We start from the raw sequence: 18,820 nt of genomic DNA, 5'->3' as shown, positions 1-18,820 counted from the left end.
ATTACAGCTCATCCCTTTTTGTGAAAAAGTTGTTTCATTCAACTGTGTCAGGATAAATGGGTGTCCATGTGCTTGTTCACTTCCTTACTGTGACCGCCCTGTGATTTACAGAGACGTAGGGACTTCCTCCAGCTGATGCTTGATGCCCGGAACCCTGCCAATGACACCAGCATGGAACATTTTGACACCGTCAGCCAAGGTCTGGAGGAAAGCAAGACAGCTGCTAACAAAGAGCTCCCAAAGAAGCAGCCTAAAACATTGAGTAATGACGAGATATCTGGCCAGGCCTTCTTGTTCTTGATCGCTGGCTACGAAACCGCCAACAGCACCCTCTCTTTCGCCACGTACCTGCTAGCCACCAATCCCGAGTGCCAGGAGAAGTTGCTCCGCGAGGTAGATGAATTCTTTGCAAAACATGTGAGTAGACACCATGCTTGATTTCCTATGTTCTGCACAAAGAGGGGAAATTCTCCAGCCAGACCGAACAGAATTACTTGACAAATGGCAACCAAAGCCATTTATTTAAAGAATGATATGTATGGTGTTGTATCAAATAAGATGCACAGATTCAAGTCAAGTCAAATGCCAACCAAAGCTTTCTGTCAAATCATGGCCAATGTATTCTATTTTCTGGTATGACTTGCATAGATTGCATACAAAGGAGAAGGGTGGCTCAAACCTGTAGTGTCACAGTGTAAGTAAGAAAAACAGTATCAACAAACTCCAAAATAGGTGGGTACTGGGCACAACTGATTTCTGTTGCCAGCTAGGCTGAAAAACAGTGAATGTTTAATTCTTAAACAATAACTGGACAATTACTTCTTTTATATCAATTAGCTCCTATAGAAGTGCATTTTATCTTCCAAAAATACTTAGCAATTTCCAAAAGTTATAACTGGAGTAGTTTTTAGTGCCCCTAGAGATGAAAAACTATGGAAAAATAATTAAGAAACACTAATTTAGATAATATTCTGGTTAGATATCAAGACACATCACAAATGTGTCCCCACGTCCCAAATGAATAGGGTTGCCAAACTCCAGGTGGTGGCTGAAGGTCTCCTGCTGTTACAACTGATCTCCAGCCGATAGAGACCAGTTCACCTGGAGAAAATGGCTGCTTTGGCACTTGGGCTCTATGGCGTTGAAGTCCCTCCCCTCCCCAAACCCCGCCTTCCTCAGGCTCCACCCCCAAAATCTCCAGGTATTTCCCAACCCAGAGCTGGCAACCCTACAAATGCACTTCCTAAAAGTTAGCAAAAGGAATTAGAATTTTTGGCAACTCTTTTGCCTTCTCCTCCAGTGGCTTAAGACAACGTATCATGATAAAATATCCAGAGCGGCGGAGGCAAAGCGGACCAATAGAGAAGCTGCGCTTTTCTCCAGTTTCTTACAAACTCTCATACCTCCAGCTTTGACTGCCGGGGAGTGCCCCCGTTTCAGGGGGGAGGTTGGCATCGCTGTGCTTTTCTATGGAGACACCTGCACCAAATCTTCATTTTGCCCTCTGGGTGTTCAGGCCTTGATTGCTGTGAAGACTTTTGGTCTCTGGCTGGGTTGCTACGTGGCCCATTTTAAATCACCCAGGCCGAGTAGTTTTCCTGCCATGTGTGAACTTATTTTAAGTTTAACCAGCGTACATGTAGTAGACAACTTTAACAACTGTGCGCATTTCATTGAATTAACCTACGGAAATTAGCAATGGCCTTTCTCCCTTTGGGGAAGCAATCTGAGGGAGAGTGTCTGATCCAGAGCATGCCCTTAATGAAAGGGATGCTCACTGAGCTACCCTGTATTTGTACAAATATAATTATTTGAATTACAGCCTTTCGGAACTGCAAGCAGTTGGTGGAATTTAATCATTTAAATTGATTTCCCCCTGTTAAATATACAGCCTGTGTTAAACTACACACAATGCACAGCAGCATGTAAATTTGCCCCGCTCTTTTTTTTTTTTTAAGGAGCCAAAGATGGCTAACATTTTGAGCTGAGGATTGGCGAATAGGAAAGATCTGCTTAAAACTTTCCTACAGGACCATTTTTTTACTCAAAATAATCCTCTCCATTTGTAGGGTTGCCAACTAGTACAACTGATCTGCAGCTAGGGTTGCCAACCTCCAGGTGGCGGCTGGAGATCTCCTGCTATTACAACTGATCTCCAGCCGATAGAGATCAGTTCCCCTGGAGAAAATGACTGCTTTGGCATTGAAAGACTGATATGGCACTAAAGTCCCTCCCCAAACCCCACCCTCCTCAGGCTCCGCCCCAAAAACCTCTAGCCGGTGGCAAAGAGGGACCTGGCAACCCTGTCCATTTGTACGGTTGCCAACTATTACAACTGATCTGCAGGCGACAGAAATCAGTTCACCTGGAAAAATAACTGCTTTATGGCATTATACCCCATTCAAGTCCCCCCTCCTCAAGTTCCACCCCCCAAAATCTCCAGGAGTTTCCCAATCCGGAGCTGGAAACCCTATCCATTTCCTTTGTCCTCACAGGGATCCTTTATCCCCCCCCCCTGAAAAAAATTGCAAGGAAGGGCCACTTTGACTGGCAATATGACCCAACAGGAAATAGGCAACCCCCCCCCCCCCCGCCTTTGGTCTTCAATGTAAGACTGCTGCCTCTTATGGCTGCTTTTCTTGTTCTTTTTTTAAAGCTGAGGCAGATTAACCACATCACATGTAGTTTGGCCTAAGTTCTCAGTATCAACCAAAAAGCGATAAAAATGGTAATTTTGCTCAACATGAGCTAGTGATGAATTATCATGGGCTCCAGGCTTTAATCAATTTAAACAGTTGAATAATCAAGCTTGAATCAAAAATGCAAAATTTCTGCCCTTCTTATATGAGACTTAAGGGCACAGCACCTTACCTCTGTGGCCTGGCAAAATAACTCCATACACACCCTCTTTCACAAATCCATTGCCCACTACTCTCATTACATTGCATCATACCTTTTTTTTATAATGTGAACATATATGAACATATGAAGCTGCCTTATACTGAATCAGGCCATCAAAGTCCATCAAAGTCAGTATTGTCTACTCAGACCGGCAGCGGCTCTCCAGGGTCTCAGGCAGGGGTCTTTCACATCACCTCCTTGCGTAGTCCCTTTAACTGGAGATGCCGGGGATTGAACCTGGGACCTTCTGCATGCCAAGCAGATGCTCTACCACTGAGTCACGGCCCCTAGAAGGCAAGGTAACTATAAGTTATCATCAAGTCCCCACTGTTCATACAGTGAAGGATAGCATGACCCCTCATTGATTTAACACCACGGGCATTAGAATCCAAAGTATTACGTTAAGTGATGCCTTCGAGAGGAGTCTTCCCAGCCCAGAGTCTCTGTCTCTCACACACCCACACAGCAAGAAGTACTTGTTTTGGTGTGTGTCAGCTCACCTAATCAAATACTTTATATTTTAAAGCTGTTTATACACTGAATCCCCTTAGCGGCAGAAGCTGCTTTCTCCGCGCATTAGAGAAAAACGGAAGCGAGTGTTTCAGCGGCACCGCTGTCAAGGAACTACCCACAACAATTTGCATGTATTTGGTGCCTTTCGTGCCGTCTCTCAAGGCACTTTACACTCAGAAGCCGGCAACTATAGAGGCCAAGCTTTGCTAAGCAAATATGCTGACAGATGAAGCTTGCAACGTATCCAGGGAGGCTGTGGCGTCGATAGACTTTGGAGAAAAAAAGAATTCCGTAGGTGAAAGATGCTACCGCACACACGATATGACCATGCACACTTGCAAAACAAGCAAGCGTGGCCAGTGGAAATCATTGTGCTGTCTGTGTTGTCGAAAACTTGTACCACTTTGATTTCTTTATTTGTGTGTGTGTGTGGGGGGGGGGATACACTTCAGAGCCTGTATTGCCAACAGGAGTTTTTGTGACTTAATCACTACGGTATGCTTTTAGAGGATAAACAAATGTCTGTCTCTACTTTCCTGGTAAGGTCTCTGGTTAGCTGCATTTAAATATTGCATGTGTCGGTCAAAGGGTTTACATTTCGAGTATGAAGACTGCTAAAATGGGGTGGGGGGATAGATTTCCTCTTCCTAGTCTTTCCAGCAATAGGGAAGTTGTATATTCTGTCAAGAGGCACGGCGAAGCCTCTCTGATGCATTTAAACTGACAAATATTTCTAGTCTCACCTTCCCTTTACCTTGTGCGGTTGTACACCTGCTGCTTTCAGCGCTACTCAGAAACTTCTAGAATTGGGAAACGAGGCACAAGTAAATATTCAAGAATTCTGATTGTTTTTTTTAAAGCCTGTTCATATTCTAGAAACTGAATCAGACAAAGTGCTGCTTAAATGTAAAGGCAGGTTTGCACGCATACTCCTGGAGTAAATCCCACTGTGTTCATTGGGTCTTATAAATAAGTAAGTGCACATAGGACTGCAGCCTTGGTGCTTTAAATGCCATTTTTCTGCCAAAGATTAAAATAAGTGTGGGCAATAGGGTATACAGTGCTGTCCTTGAGAAGGAGGTATGTAAAGTTTTCATGCTTTTTTAACCAGCCATTCCCTCAAAATGGCAGCTTCAGAGCTTTGGGTTTTCCATTTTAAAAGAGGCTACAAGCGGCCCATTGTCAGATGCTCCTAATCATCAAAGTTTTTCAGCTTTTTAAGTCATGAGGAAGAACCCTAACAGTGCTGCTGCTCTCATGAGTTTATGAATTAGTCAGTTAATTGGGCCCCGGCATCTTTGCATATGTATTAACATAAGGGACCTGAAGGTGGCTGAAGTTGGTTCCCAGTGCCTTATTCATACTTCCCAGTTCCTTATTTGGGAATCCAGTGACAAATGTTGAGGACAATTTAAAAGCTCTACACCCCAAAATAAAGTTTGGACCACCACACACCATACACCCCCATATTCAGGGGACTCTGCTTTCCAAGAAGACACATGTTAGTGTTTGGTCCAAAGACCAGTTCTTATGCCTGTTGCTCCAAAGTGTCCACCCAAATAGAAGCTTGTGGTGCCAGAGCCAGCATTTGGACTGGGCACTGCCATATGTCTTCTTGCAGGAAACAGTCTCCAGAGTGTAGGTATGTATGATGTGGAGTGGTCCAAAGATTGTTTTGTGGTGCAGCTGGGCCCCAAGGTCTGTATGTGCATTTGTCCTGGGGACACCCCACTTTGGAGCAGCTGGCACAAGAACTGGGCTTTGGATCAGAAACTAGTATACGTCCCCTGAATGTGAGGGTCCCCTTAATTTGGGGTACAGAGCTTTTAAATTGTCCTCAGGATTCAGAAACTAGGAAATGTGAAAAAGGAACTGGGAATGAACTGGGAACCAACTTCAGCCCGTGAAACCTGATCATTTAATCAATAGCAATTTAGCTGACCAAGATAGCACAGCTCTCCTGTAAAGTGTTAGCTGGAACAAACATTGGAAGATAGAAAGCATTCTGTTAAAGGTGGTTGTTCAGTTTGAATATCTTCCATTTAAAAGAAACCCTCCCAGTCCTCCCCAGCCTAATTACTCATCACATCTTTGGTACTGAAAAGCTAGATTCAGCTGAGGCAATGCAGTTTTGCTGTATGTGTCAAGATCCCCTCCTCTTATATTGAGATGTCGTGTTGATAGGCATTGGGAAGAGATAGAACAAGAAATTATATTAAAGTAACTCCTCTCCTTTTTTTGGCAAACGTATTTGTGGCTTTTGGGAGACTGCAGAGAGACATGTATGTCCTCTTTGAGTAAAAGTTTCTTATAAGTAGCAGAAGAAATTCCATCAATAAGTAGTCTGTTTTATGTGTATGTGTGCACATGTGTACATGTTCGTGTGTATATATGTACGTAAGAGTGGGATTGTGTGCAAAGGTGAGAGAGATCATATGAAATAAAGAACAGAAACAGCATGGCATAGCCTAAAAATCAAACTCCAGAATTATTGACATAGCTATTTAACAAAGTCTGAATGCTGACAAGAACTCTTGTCTAATTTATTAAGAAATACTGAATCCAAGCAACAACTGGTGATGGAATTTCATTGCTATTGGTTGCTTGGTGTTGTGGCTCTAAAAAATGATCAGATTTGTGATTAGTGTTAGGTCGAAATGGAATTCCCCCCCCCCCCCAGTTACATACATAAATTAGGACAGCATTAATGGAAATCAACCAGGCCATTTATTTGTCAATAATTGTGTGAAGTGAAAGCTGAATGACCAGATGCCAGAAGGAATGGAAACACATTTCCATTTGATGGTTATGTAAAGTAGCATCATTAGTGATTTGAGCTGGTTTTGAATTCCCTTTTCCTCTGCATCCCACCCCGTTGTCCCTGGCTAATACCTGCATATTTTATTTTTTCATGTCATAACAATTTGTTCATCCATTAATACTAAGCAGCAGCAGACATACTACCTATTCCATCTAAAATGTGAATTTGATGTAGGAAACAATCATGGTTCAGTGTTTGGGTTTCTTTTCATACGGTCGGGAGGGAAAATATTTGTGGGCTCAGACTATAGTGTTTAGAAGACCATGTAGTTCTAGTATACCATAATCCAGAGCACAGTGTGTGTGTGTGTGTAAAGTGCTGTCAAGTCGCAGCCGACTTATGGCGACCCCTTTTGGGGTTTTCATGGCAAGAGACTAACAGAGGTGGTTTGCCAGTGCCTTCCTCTGCACAGCAACCCTGGTATTCCTTGGTGGTCTCCCATCCAAATACTAACCAGGGCCGACCCTGCTTAGCTTCTGAGATCTGACAAGATCAGGCTAGCCTGGGCCATCCAAGTCAGGGCCCAGAGCACAGTAGCTCCTACCAAATTAAATTTATTTAATACAGTCCAAGACCAATAAAAAAGTAGCTCCTACCAGTTTGTCTTTTGACATCTTGGTCTCCTTCTCCATCTCCATGTTTTATGATTATGAAGTGATCCATATAGAGATTTTGGAATTTCTGAGGCACATGAGAATTCAGAGCCTTCACAAAATTGGTAGTGGAAATTGCCGTCAAGTCGCATCTGACCTATGGGGACCCCTAGGGTTTTCAAGGCTTAGCAACCCTGTAGTTCCTTGGTGGTCTCACATCCAAGTAATAACCAGGGCTGACCCTGTTTAATTTCCAAGATCTGACAAGCTCGGGCTAGCCTGAGCCATCCAGGTCAGGGCTTCACAAAATTACTGGTGATTTTATTAGTCTGAACTATAATGAAATTTAGCACACAAACAAGGAGGTTCGAGAGACATAAAAGAGTAGAATTTTTATCTCTTTCAACCAATATTCAAAGTGTGGAGAGAACAAATTAACCAAACATTTTTAAAAAGCCCAAAACATACACAGAAAAACTGGGGAGAAAGAGTGCACAAGTATTTCCTCTGTTCGGGAGTAGAACGTATGCTTGATGTACTGAAGGCCTCAACTCAATGCCTGGTATCTCTTGTTAAAGGGTCTCAGATAGCAAGTGTTGGGGGAAAACTTCTGCCTTGAGGAGTCACTGAGAACAGACAGTACTAAACAAGGTGAACTAATGGTTAACTGGATATAACACCGGTTATATGTTATGGTTTTCTCTCTCAGCATATCAATAAAGTGAAGGTATTAGCAAAAAATGATTTTCTCCACCCCCAAATACTATATGATTAGGATGATAGGAGACATGTTTCACCTTGATTTCACTCAGTTCAGACATGTATGAAATGATTTTGTTGCTGTCATCTACTGGAAATGTTATCTAGCTGAAAGGTAACGTTTGGACAGAGATCTCATCTGTGTCATTAAAGAACATTGTACTTTGTACTACAGGGTCTGGTTAATGCTTCCTGAAGAGAAAGCAAAAGGAATTCATTTAAGCAGTAGTAAATGAGAGAGGCCAGCTTAACTTTCTAGTGTCCCGTCTAGTGAAATCCTGTCCCTCATTCATTTATTTTCAAGATTTATGGTCTCCTCTATGGCCTCTGTGTAGTCCCACAGTGGGGTCTGCACATCTGCAGAACATATTTATTTTGTCCACAGAAATATGTCCTAGGTGTTGCAATAGTGTCAGGTGTTCAGTTTCTGTACATGTATATTATCATTTACTTGGGAACAACGAACAAAACTGGTCTTGTGTATGGGAAGGAGTGGTTCACTTCTAGGGTTGCCAACCTCCAGATGGTAGTAATCAAACGAACGGCTTACAAGTGCTTGCAGGAGTATAGAATTCAAAATATGGCACCAAATAAATGTTTCCAATATAGGAAAATAATCATGCAGTTTTTGCAATTAGAAGAATATATTAAGGATATAGAAACAGATACACTTCTAAAGCAACAAATGTACAACAATGGGTCAAAAGGTCCCAAAACAAACACAATTGTGAAGATATACCGGCGAAAACGCTCAATTCATATCAGTTCGATATCGATAGAGTTCGTAAATATTATATCATATGGCAACGGAAACAAGACATAGGAAAGGTACATTCCTTCATATTTTGAATGAAATTTGCACGGAAAAATTGAAGGCTTGAGAAAGTGTACACGAAATGGAATATTACCGGATCTCCATTGCTCCACGTCTTGTTTCCTCCAGATGGTAGCAGGAGATCTCCTGCTATTACAACTGATCTCCAGTCAATAGAGATCAGTTCACCTGGAGAAAATGGCCTCTTTGGAAAGTAGCTGGAAACAATGAGAGCAATCCAAAGTCTCAAACGCAAGGTGAAACGGATTGAAGAAGACTGTGTGTTACTAGTCGGTCGCACTCCGTGTCAATTTCACAATGGGAGTAGAGACATGTAGCACCATCAATGACATTATTTTCGGCTACAGGGAAGACTTTGAATTGCTCTCATTGTTTCCAGCTACTGTGGGACTTTTCCATTTAGATAGTTGTTTTGAGGTTTCCCACATTATTTTGTAACAATTGTATACAAGCTATTCCAGTGTATTTCAGTATTGGAAACATATTGTACTATATGCTATTGCATTGGAACTTACGTTGCTTTGTATTTTGTTATTAAGTGACACATTCATTCCTATACTGACTTTGTACAACAGTACCTGGAGGTTGGCAACCCTACCCCCCTAATTTTTTATACATGTAGCCAGGTGCAAAGTTCTGAAGAAAGCCGGAAAGTTGTGTGTTATTTTTGTTGGCCCTAATAAAAGGTATTCTGTGGCTTTTGTTTTTGAATTTTCCTTAAAACTTTGAAAAGCTTTTCCTGGTCTCTTGGCCTTCCACTCCAGTTCTCTGCTCATCTCTCTGTACCTCATTTACCCCTCTATACTCCACTTTGGGATCTGACTGGAGCCTGCCTCTCAGACCGATGGTTTGGACTTGCCCTTTGGCTTGGCCCAGCCCTTCAGAGGAGCAGAATCCTCTCCTCTGCATGTCAGAAAAGAAGCCAAAGTGCATTGTATAAGTCAAATTTCTCAGTCAGCTGCTTCAGTATTTTGCTATGTATTTTGTATGCATTATGAAGGTGCAATATGATAGAGGTGTTCTGCAAGCCAGAGACAGAGTTCAGCAGCCTGATGAGGTAGATAACTGGATAATTAATCTCAAGGTGTTATTCTCACTCAGTGGAGCTTTGATCCTGTGGCTATTCCGGAGAAATGTGGAAGCCAAAGGGTAAAATATTTTAGCACAATGCTGTGTTCTAGGGAGAGTGATGTCGATTTCTTTCTTTTCTTCGTTCTTTCTTTTTTTGGCAGAGTTACTTCTAAATAAAAGATGAATTTTGTTCTCTCCTTGATGTGAGAGAATATCTATATCACATGAATTTAGTCAATTCATTTTGTTGTTATTTTTTCTCCCACTCCTTTCTCTAATTAACAACAGTCAAGCTTGCTTCTTTGGCAGGCAGTAGCTTCCTAAAAAGGGTGGGGGGAAGGCTCTTAAAAAAACAATCCTGTAGAGACAGGATAATTAGACAACTGATCATGGGAATAATTGGACTTGTGCAAAGCCACTTTGTTTCCCAATATTTTTGTTTATTGCAGTTAGGTGTGAAAAACACAGCTGCATTGAGTACCTTGGCTCCAAATAATGCACCCAAGTATCTGATGAAATGGGCTGCAGTGCAATCCATAAAAGCTTTGAGATCAGGATCAATGGCAGAGCACATATTTTGCTGGCTCAAGGCTGCAGGTTCAATCCCAGGCATCTCAGGTTAAAAAATAATCTTGGATAGCTGATACTGAGAAGGACCTTTCTCTGCCTGAGATCCTGGAGCCACTTAATGTTGAGTTCTAGGGTAGATGGGCCAATCACTGGACTGCCTTAGTAAAAGACAGATGCGTTCAGACTTAAGCCATGATTCATCTGTTAGACTTTAAGAAATCACATGATTATTCTTTGTATTTGTTTAGAATAATTCTGGGCCACCTCTCCAGAGAAACCTCTCAAGACAGCTCACAAACAAAAGCAAAATAAAAACACAGCATGATAAAAGTTGTAAACAATTAAAAACCCAATATGAAAAACCTACCCTCTTGGAATGCTGCTTTTATGAGGAACTTTGATCACGTTGTATCTCTCCCCTTTTAACATATAAATCTAATGCCTCTATCTCTGACATAATGCCTTTTTTGTTGGGTGACAGGGATCCCAAGGCTACATTGTCAGTGGCAAGATTTATTTCAGTCCTTATATCCCTCAAACATTAGATTTACGCTGGTCAAGATCAATGGATCAAGGAGCTTCTAAGAGATAAAGGAAAGTATGAAAAACCCAGGAGGGAAAGTTCCACGGTACTGCCCAATCACGTCAGATCTCAGAAGTTAACAGGGTCAGTACTTGGAAGGGTGACCACCAAGAAAGACTCTGCAGAGGAAGGCAATGGCAAGCTGCCTCTGCTTCTCACTTGCCTTGAAAACCCCTTGCTGGGGTCACCGTATGTCAGCTGTGACTTGATGGCACTATACACACACACACATATTAAAAAACCACCCAGGACATAAAAACAGCATAGAGCATTGAACAACTTAATATGACTCTCCTAGAACTAGGCTTGATAGGTTCCTGCAGGTGTAGGGTTGCCAGATTCCTCTTCTCCACTGGCGAGAGGTTTTTGGGGCAGAGCCTGAAGAGGGCGGGGTTTGGGGAGGGGAGGGACTTCAATGCCATAGAGTCCAATTGCCAAAGCGGCCATTTTCTCCAGGGGAACTGATCTGTATTGGCTGGAGATCAGTTGGAATAGCAGGAGATCTCCAGCTACTACCTGGAGGTTGGCAACCCTAGCTGTAAGGGACCTCAAAGGGAGTCACCAGCAGTTTAAATTGTACCTGGAACAGATGGGCAGCCAGTGTGGATATTTCAGCACCAGGGGAACATGATCCCTGTATCCTTCTCTCTTGACAGTAGCCTGGCTGCCGCATTTTGGATCAGCTGAAGTTTCTAGACAGTTTTTGAAGGCAGACCCCGGTATACCGCATAACAGTAATCTAAGCTAGGTGTGATCAGACCATGGATCACCATGGCCAAATCATACTTTTCAAGAAACAGCTGGCACAATAACTGAAGCTGACATAAGGCGGTACGTGTCATGGCGGACACCTGAGCCTCCAGCTGTAGGCCGTTTGAGCATTCTGTCCTGTGGCTTTTCTTTCTCCTCCTGCCTGTTTTTCAGTCAGCCTTCAGGCTCTAGGAATGCAAACTGTGAATAAAGTCTCCAGACGACAGAGCTGAATGTTCTCAGGTAGTTTTGCTCTGCATCCAGAGATGCTGGACATTTTAAATCTGTTGCTGTGTTTCTGAGACAAATGTAACACAAATTAATCAGACTTTTTTGGGGGGGGCATAAAGTCACATCTGACTTACGGCAACCCCGACGGGGGTTTCAAGGCAAGAGACTTTCAGAGGTGGTTGGGCCATTGCCTGCCTCTGCGTCACGACCCTGGTATTCCTTGGAGGTCTCCCATCCAAAAACTTGCCAGAGTCAACCCAGCTTAGCTTCTGAGATCTGAGGAGATCAGGCTAGCCTGAGCTATCCAGGTCAGGGTTAATGATACTAGGAACTAGCTAATAAACTAGTGTTAGTTTCACTGACTTTCACAGTTGGGCTGTAGAAGGCCAAAGTTCCTGCCCCTCAGAAAGATAAAGAAAGGGGTCTGTTGTAAAGGGTAAGGCCCGATTGTCTTGTAAAACTCATCATATATAAAGCTCATGGACTGGTATGAGAACTTCCTAGGGTTGCCAACCTCCAGGTACTAGCTGGAGATCTCCTGTTATTACAACTGATCTCCAGCGGGTAGAGAAAATGGCTGCTTTGGCAATTGGACTCCATGGCATTGAAGTCCCTCCCCAAACCCCGCCCTCCTCAGGCTCTGCCCCCCAAATCTCCTGCTGCTGGCAAAGAGGGACCTGGCAACCCTTAGACCTTCCCCTCCCCCCTTGGTCACCAAGTTCCTCCCTGCAGAATTCCTTTTTGTTTTCTCCTCATAGTTCTATAGATCTCATCGGTTTCTTTCTTTTTTTGAAAAAGTATTTCCTTGACTTTGGGAAGGAGCCCCTTCTTTAGAATGGGGGGAAGGGTAATTTTATGGCGCTCCCATCTCCTCTCCTTGAAATGAATATCTTACTTAGTGTGATGATAATTGTGCAGAAAGCCTGTTACAGTAGCACAGTGTCACTACAAACTGACTGGGAAATTGGTGCCTTGAGTCTGAAATTGCACGTTGCAGTTACCAGGCATCATTTCAGATTAGTTCTACCTGTAGTCTGGGCAGCCCACAAGGTTCCACATTAGTGAGTCAGGGAAGGGGGACTGCTACCCTTTTCCTTCACCTTAGAAGCTCAGGCAAAAAAGCAATGCAAGCGAGAATCAAAATGAAATTTAACAAATTGAAACAACCTCAGCCTTTTAGCCTTTCATCTTTGAATTAGGAAGCGTAATCCGATGCCTCCGTGTCACTTTCAGCGCAATCCTGGGCAGAGTTGCACCAGCGGGGTGCAGTGGAGAGCCAGCGTGGTGTAGTGGTTAAGAGCAGTGGTTTGGAGTGGTGGACTCTAATCTGGAGAACCGGGCTTGATTCCCCATTCCTCCACATGAGCGGCAGATGCTAATCTGGTGAATTGGGTTGATTTCCCCACTCCTACACATGAAGCCACCTGGGTGACCTTGGGCTAGTCACATCTCTGTTAGAGTTCTCTCAGCCTCACCTACCTCACAGGGGGAGGGGGAGGGAAGGTGATTGTAAGCCGGTTTGAGTCGCCCTTAAATGGTAGAGAAAGTCGGCATGTAAAAACCAACTCTTCTTCTTCTTCTCCTTCAGTCTAAACCCAATGATATCAATTGGTTTAGACTGGAGTAACTCTGCATAAGATTGTACTGTGTGACATGTAGTTTATATGGATTTTAAGAGCCACGTTTAAGGATGGAACTTAAAAGCAAAATCTTGGAGGGTGAAGTAAAGTTCCCATTAACCAAGTCACCGTTTCCGGCTTTGTGTCATATACAAAAGGAGGTCATTCCCGATACACCACTGTATGAGACAAAGGGATTGCCTTAAAATTGGGCAGGGTGCTGAAGCCCAACATGGTCAGTAGATTAGGAAGTCCTATCATAAGGTAGCAGATTGAATATTTTTTTTTACCATCATAAGAACATAAGAAAGGCCCTGCTGGATCAGACCAAGGCCCATCAAGTCCAGCAGTCTGTTCACACTGTGGCCAACCAGGTGCCTCTAGGAAGCCCCCAAACAAGACGAGTGCAGCAGCACCATCCTGCCTGTGTTCCACTGCACCCAAAATAATAGGCATGCTCCTCTGATACTAGAGAGAATAGGTATGCAGCATGACTAGTATCCATTCTAACTAACAGCAATGAATACCCCTCTCCTCCATGAACATGTCCACTGCCCTCTTAAAGCCCTCCAAGCTGGCAGCCATCACCACATCCTGGGGCGGGGAGTTCCACAGTTTAACTATGCATTGTGTGAAAAAATACTTCCTTTTATCTGTTTTGAATCTCTCACCCTCCAGCTTTAGCAGATGACCCCGTGTTCTAGTATTATGGGAGAGGGAGAAAAACTTCTCCCTGTCCACTCTCTCCAAACCATGCATAATTTTATAGACCTCTATCATGTCTCCCCTCAGCCGCCTTCTTTCCAAGCTAAACAGCCCTAAGCGTCTTAACCGCCCCCCATAGGACAGTTGCTCTAGTCCACTAATCATTTTGGTTGCTCTTTTCTGCACCTTTTCAAGCTCTGTAATATCCTTTTTTAGGTGTGGTGACCAGAACTGTACACAGTATTCCAAGTGTGGTCTCACCATAGATTTGTACAAGGGCAGTATGATATCAGTAGTTTTATTCTCTTTTCCTCGTCTAATTATGGCCAGCATGGAATTTGCCTTTTTTACAGCAGCCGCACACTGGGCTGACATCTTCATTGAGCTATCCACTACCACCCCAAGATCCCTTTCTTGGTCTGTCGCTGCCAGCACAGATCCCATCAGTGTATATGTGAAGTTGGGATTTTTTGTGCCAATATGCATCACTTTACACTTACATTGAATCTCATCTGCCATTTTAATGCCCATGCTTCCAGTATATAGAGATCCTTCTGGAGCTCTGAACAGTCCGATTTTGTTTTAACCACCCTAAATAATTTGGTGTCATCTGCAAACTTGGCTACTTTACTGTTTAACTCCAACTCCAGGTCATTGATGAACAGGTTGAAAAGCACTGGTCCCAACACAGATCCCTGAGGCAGCCCACTGCTCACATCCTGCCATCGTGAGAACTGACCATTGATTCCTACTCTCTGCTTCCTATTTTTCAGCCAGCTCTCAATCCATAAGAGGACTTGTCCTCTTATCCCGTGACTATGAAGTTTGCTTAGCAGTCTTTGGTGGGGGACTTTGTCAAAAGCTTTTTGGAAATCCAAATACACAATATCCACAGGCTCATTCCTATCCACATGCTTATTGACGCTTTCACAAAACTCTAATAGGTTAGTGAGACAGGACCTACCCTTACAGAAGCCATGTTGGGTTTTGCCCAGCAGACCTTGCCCTTCTATATGCTTGACAATTCTATCTTTAATATTGCTTTCCACTAATTTACCAGGAACAGACGTTAAGCGAACTGGCTTGTAATTTCCTGGGTCCCCCCTGGAACCTTTTTTATAAATGGGTGTTACATTGGCCATTCTCCAGTCCTCTGGTACAGAGGCTGATCGAAGGGACATATTACATATCTTTGTTAGAAGTTCAGCAATTTCCCATTTGAGTTCTTGAAGAACTTTAGGATGAATACCGTCTGGTCCCTGTGACTTGTTAGTTTGCAGTTTGTCTAGACGTTGTAGGACTTCCTGCCTTGTTAACACTATTTGCCTCAGTTCCTCATTTTCCCCTCTCCAAAATCTCTGTTCAGGAGAAGGAATCTGCCCTGTATCTTCAACAGTGAAGACAGATGAGAAGAATTCGTTTAGTTTTTCAGCAATCGCTTTATCCTCCCTTAGAGTTCCTTTACTCCCATTGTTATCCAATGGTCCAACCGCTTCCCTAGCTGGTTTCCAACTCCTAATATACTTAAAGAATTTCTTATTGATTGTTTTGATGTGTTTAGCAATATGCCCCTCAAAACCTTTTTTGCATCTCTAATTATCTGCTTGCATTTCCTTTGTGCAAGTTTGTGTTTGCTTCTGTTTGCCTTGTTTGGGCAAACCTTCCAGTCTCTGAAGGAAGACTTTTTTTCTCTAATTGCTTCCTTCACCTTACCCGTTAGCCATGGTGGTGACCTCTTGGACTTATTACTACCTTTCCTGACCTGCGGTATACAAGCTAGCTGAGCCTCTAGTAATGTGAACTTGAGTAACCCCCAACCTTTTCAAGAGATTTAACCCTCTTAACTGTTCCTTTCAACTTCCTCTTTACCAGTTTTCTCATTTTAGAGAAGTTCCCTCTTTTAAAGTCAAAGGTAATTGTGTGAGATTTCCCAGTCACTTTCCCACTTGCATATAAATTAAATTTGATGCCATTGTGATCACTATTGCCAACTGGCTCAACTACATCCACATCCCGCACTAAATCACTGGCAGCACCACAGAGTATTAAATCCAGGATCGCCTCCCCTCTGGTTGGGTCTGTTCTCTCACACTCGGCAGACTTACTCCTGAAATTTAAAGGGGTTTGAATTACATGGCAATAAAGATGTTGCACAAATAGAAGGTATGGGTAAATGAGCCACCACAGTTTCTTGGGCTAAAGCTCACTGGAAGAAATGAAGAGAAAAGGCAATTCAAGGCAGTGTGGAGATGATTAGTACAGCAGCAAGATGGAAACGTCAGGGCCAGAGTAGACTCTTCCAGGCTCTAAGACTCCAAGCTCCGGGCAGTGGGAGGAAGGTATTCTTGGCCCAGTCCTATGCAGCGTTACTCCAATCTGACCACTGAAGTCAATGGACTGCTTTTTTTTTCTTTTTCTGTCCAGTCACAGTAAACGTCTGGCCACTCCAATAGGCTATTCAAGGCAAGAGACGTTCGGAGGTGGTTTGTTTGCCATTTGTCTACATTGTCTGTGTAGCAACCCTGATATTCCTTGGAGGTCTCCCATCCAAGTACCAACCAGGGCTGACCCTGCTTAGCTTCCAAGATCTGATGAGCTCGGGCTAGCCTGTGTTACCCAGGTTAGGGTAAATGGGCTTAGAAGGGTATAATAATGTTTTAGATCGCAGTGTATATATATTAAGAGAGCCAGCGTGGTGTAGCGGTGGTTTGGAGCAGTGGACTCGGATCTGGAGAACCGGGTTTGATTCCATACTCCTCCACATGAGCAGCAGACGCTAATCTGGTGAACTGGATTTGTTCCCCCACTCCAACACACAAAGCCAGCTGGGTGACCTTGGGCGAGTCACGCTCTCTCAGCCTTTCCTACCTCACAGGGTGCCTGTTTTGGGGAGGGGAAGGGAGGGTAACTGTAAGCCAGTTTGATTCTTCCTTAAGTGGCAGAGAAGGTTGGCATATAAAAACCAACTCTTCTTCTTCTTCAATCCTAAATAAGCCTACTCAGAAATAACTTCTGTTATATTCAGCAGGGCTTACTCTCAGGAACGTGTTCTTAGGACTGCAGCTAAAAATGCCCAAGGTGGTCTAAATGAGCAAAGGTTTTCTTCTCTCCCACAGGTGCTAAGCATTATTTAGGACAACGTTTATACTTTTTTTTCTTAATCCTGCCATTTTGACTGAATTCTAATTACATGTTGCCTCTCTCATATGTATCACTTTTAAGTATATAGTATTTTCCACACTGCATTGATGCTTAGTGTGTCTCACCATGTACTAAAAGTTGGCTTCATTTCAACAGTAGATGCCTGTTTTCATCCAAGTCCTCTTCAGATGACGCATTTGCCTTTTGGTGGTAATTACTCTGTCATGATTCACAAACAATACCTGTTCTCTCATAATTTGTTTTTGTGCTGAATGCTAGTCCACCTGAATAACTATTATATCTACCAAACAGAATATAAAATAGATAGATTAGATTATATCATATTAAAAGTACAATAATAAATAAGTAACAAAACAAAGTGATTTTTTGGGGGACGACGGCAATACATTAGTTTGATGAGATGCATGAAATCCATTGGCTCTCCTGATATGTTTAAATTTATTTAAAAGTAGCCAGAAGAAGAGGAGTGGGGTTGAATCTAGGCTAAAATGCTGGGATGAGGTGGGGTTAAGAGAGCCAGCGTGTTGTAATGGTTAAGAGCGGTGGGCTGTAATCTGGAAAACTGGGTTGGTTTCCCCACTCCTACACATGAAGCCAGCTGGGTGACCTTGAGCTAGTCACAGTTCTCTCTGTGGTAGCCTTACCTACCTCACAAGGTGCCTGTTGTGGGGAGAGGAAGAGAAGGAGATTGTAAGCCGGTCTGATTCTCCTTAAAAAGGTAAACAAAGTCGGAATATAAAAGCAAATTCTTCTTTTCCTTCTTCCTAACCTTTATCTCATCTGCTGTTTCCTGGATAGAAATCAGCACACATACCCCGAACAACTATTAGCTCTGGCTGGGGTTGGGGGAAGATGTTACATGTCCTTTTTTCCCTGCCTGGGTTTATAGGCACATGGGAGAGTGCAATTTCTTACCCAGGAAACAACACAAGAAAAAGATTTAACCTGGTGTGCCATAGTAGGGATTGAGTTTGAGATTGACAGCAGAGACTGAATCAGATCTTTTTTGCCTTATCAGTTTGTGCCCTTTTTCTTATTTTCATAATTCTACTTCACAAAGATTATTTTTCTCTTGCCCGTATACAGGCGATTAAATGCACATAAATTTCATAGACCACTTACCCTGCCTACTTATTTTATTTATTAAAATGTTTATATCCCACTAGCCTATAAATGAAGGAATCTTTGCAGATGGGAAACTAGCCTATAAAGGATTTTACTATATAATGAGTCAGACCACTAGCTGGTCTAGCTCAGCGTTCTTTTTCTCTGGCTGGCAGCATTTCTCTAGGTTCTAGAGCCAAGGAAAGTTTTCCCCAGCACCTGCTACCTGAGATTTGGGGACTGAACCTGGGGCCTTCTACATGAAAAGGAGGTGGTCTTCCATCAGGCCATAGCTTCTTTCCAACTGTTTTAACCCCGCCTATAAGTGCTGTGCTACTTCTTTATTTGTAGGGGAGTGGTTTTGTTCGCAGAAAGGGGAGCATTCATACTGGTACCCCTCATAATGTTGCCAACCTCCATGTGGGGCCTGGAAATTATCATTGATCTCCAGACTACAGAGTTATCTGGGAGAAAATGGCTGCTTTGGAGGGGTGGATTCCATTATACCCCCTGAGGTCCCTCCCCAAACACCTCCCTCTCCAGGCTCCATCCCCAAATCACCAGGCATTTTCCTACCTGGAGCTGGCAACTAGGGTTGCCAAC

The 18,820-nt window shown here is 43.2% G+C and overlaps 1 protein-coding gene across 1 annotated transcript in view; it reads left to right on the top strand.

Moving 5' to 3' along the window:
* TBXAS1 (thromboxane A synthase 1) overlaps positions 1-18,820 on the top strand; it is a 280,650-nt gene that overhangs the window by 209,845 nt on the left and 51,985 nt on the right. Inside the window, exon 10 of the mRNA XM_056847438.1 lies at positions 112-417. Coding sequence (XP_056703416.1) covers positions 112-417 — 306 coding nt within the window. The remainder of the gene's footprint in view (positions 1-111; positions 418-18,820) is intronic.

The sequence above is a fragment of the Euleptes europaea genome, chromosome 3, assembly GCF_029931775.1.
Source record: "Euleptes europaea isolate rEulEur1 chromosome 3, rEulEur1.hap1, whole genome shotgun sequence".
Taxonomy (NCBI): Eukaryota; Metazoa; Chordata; class Lepidosauria; order Squamata; family Sphaerodactylidae; genus Euleptes; species Euleptes europaea.
This window is presented reverse-complemented; position numbering and strand designations above follow the sequence as displayed.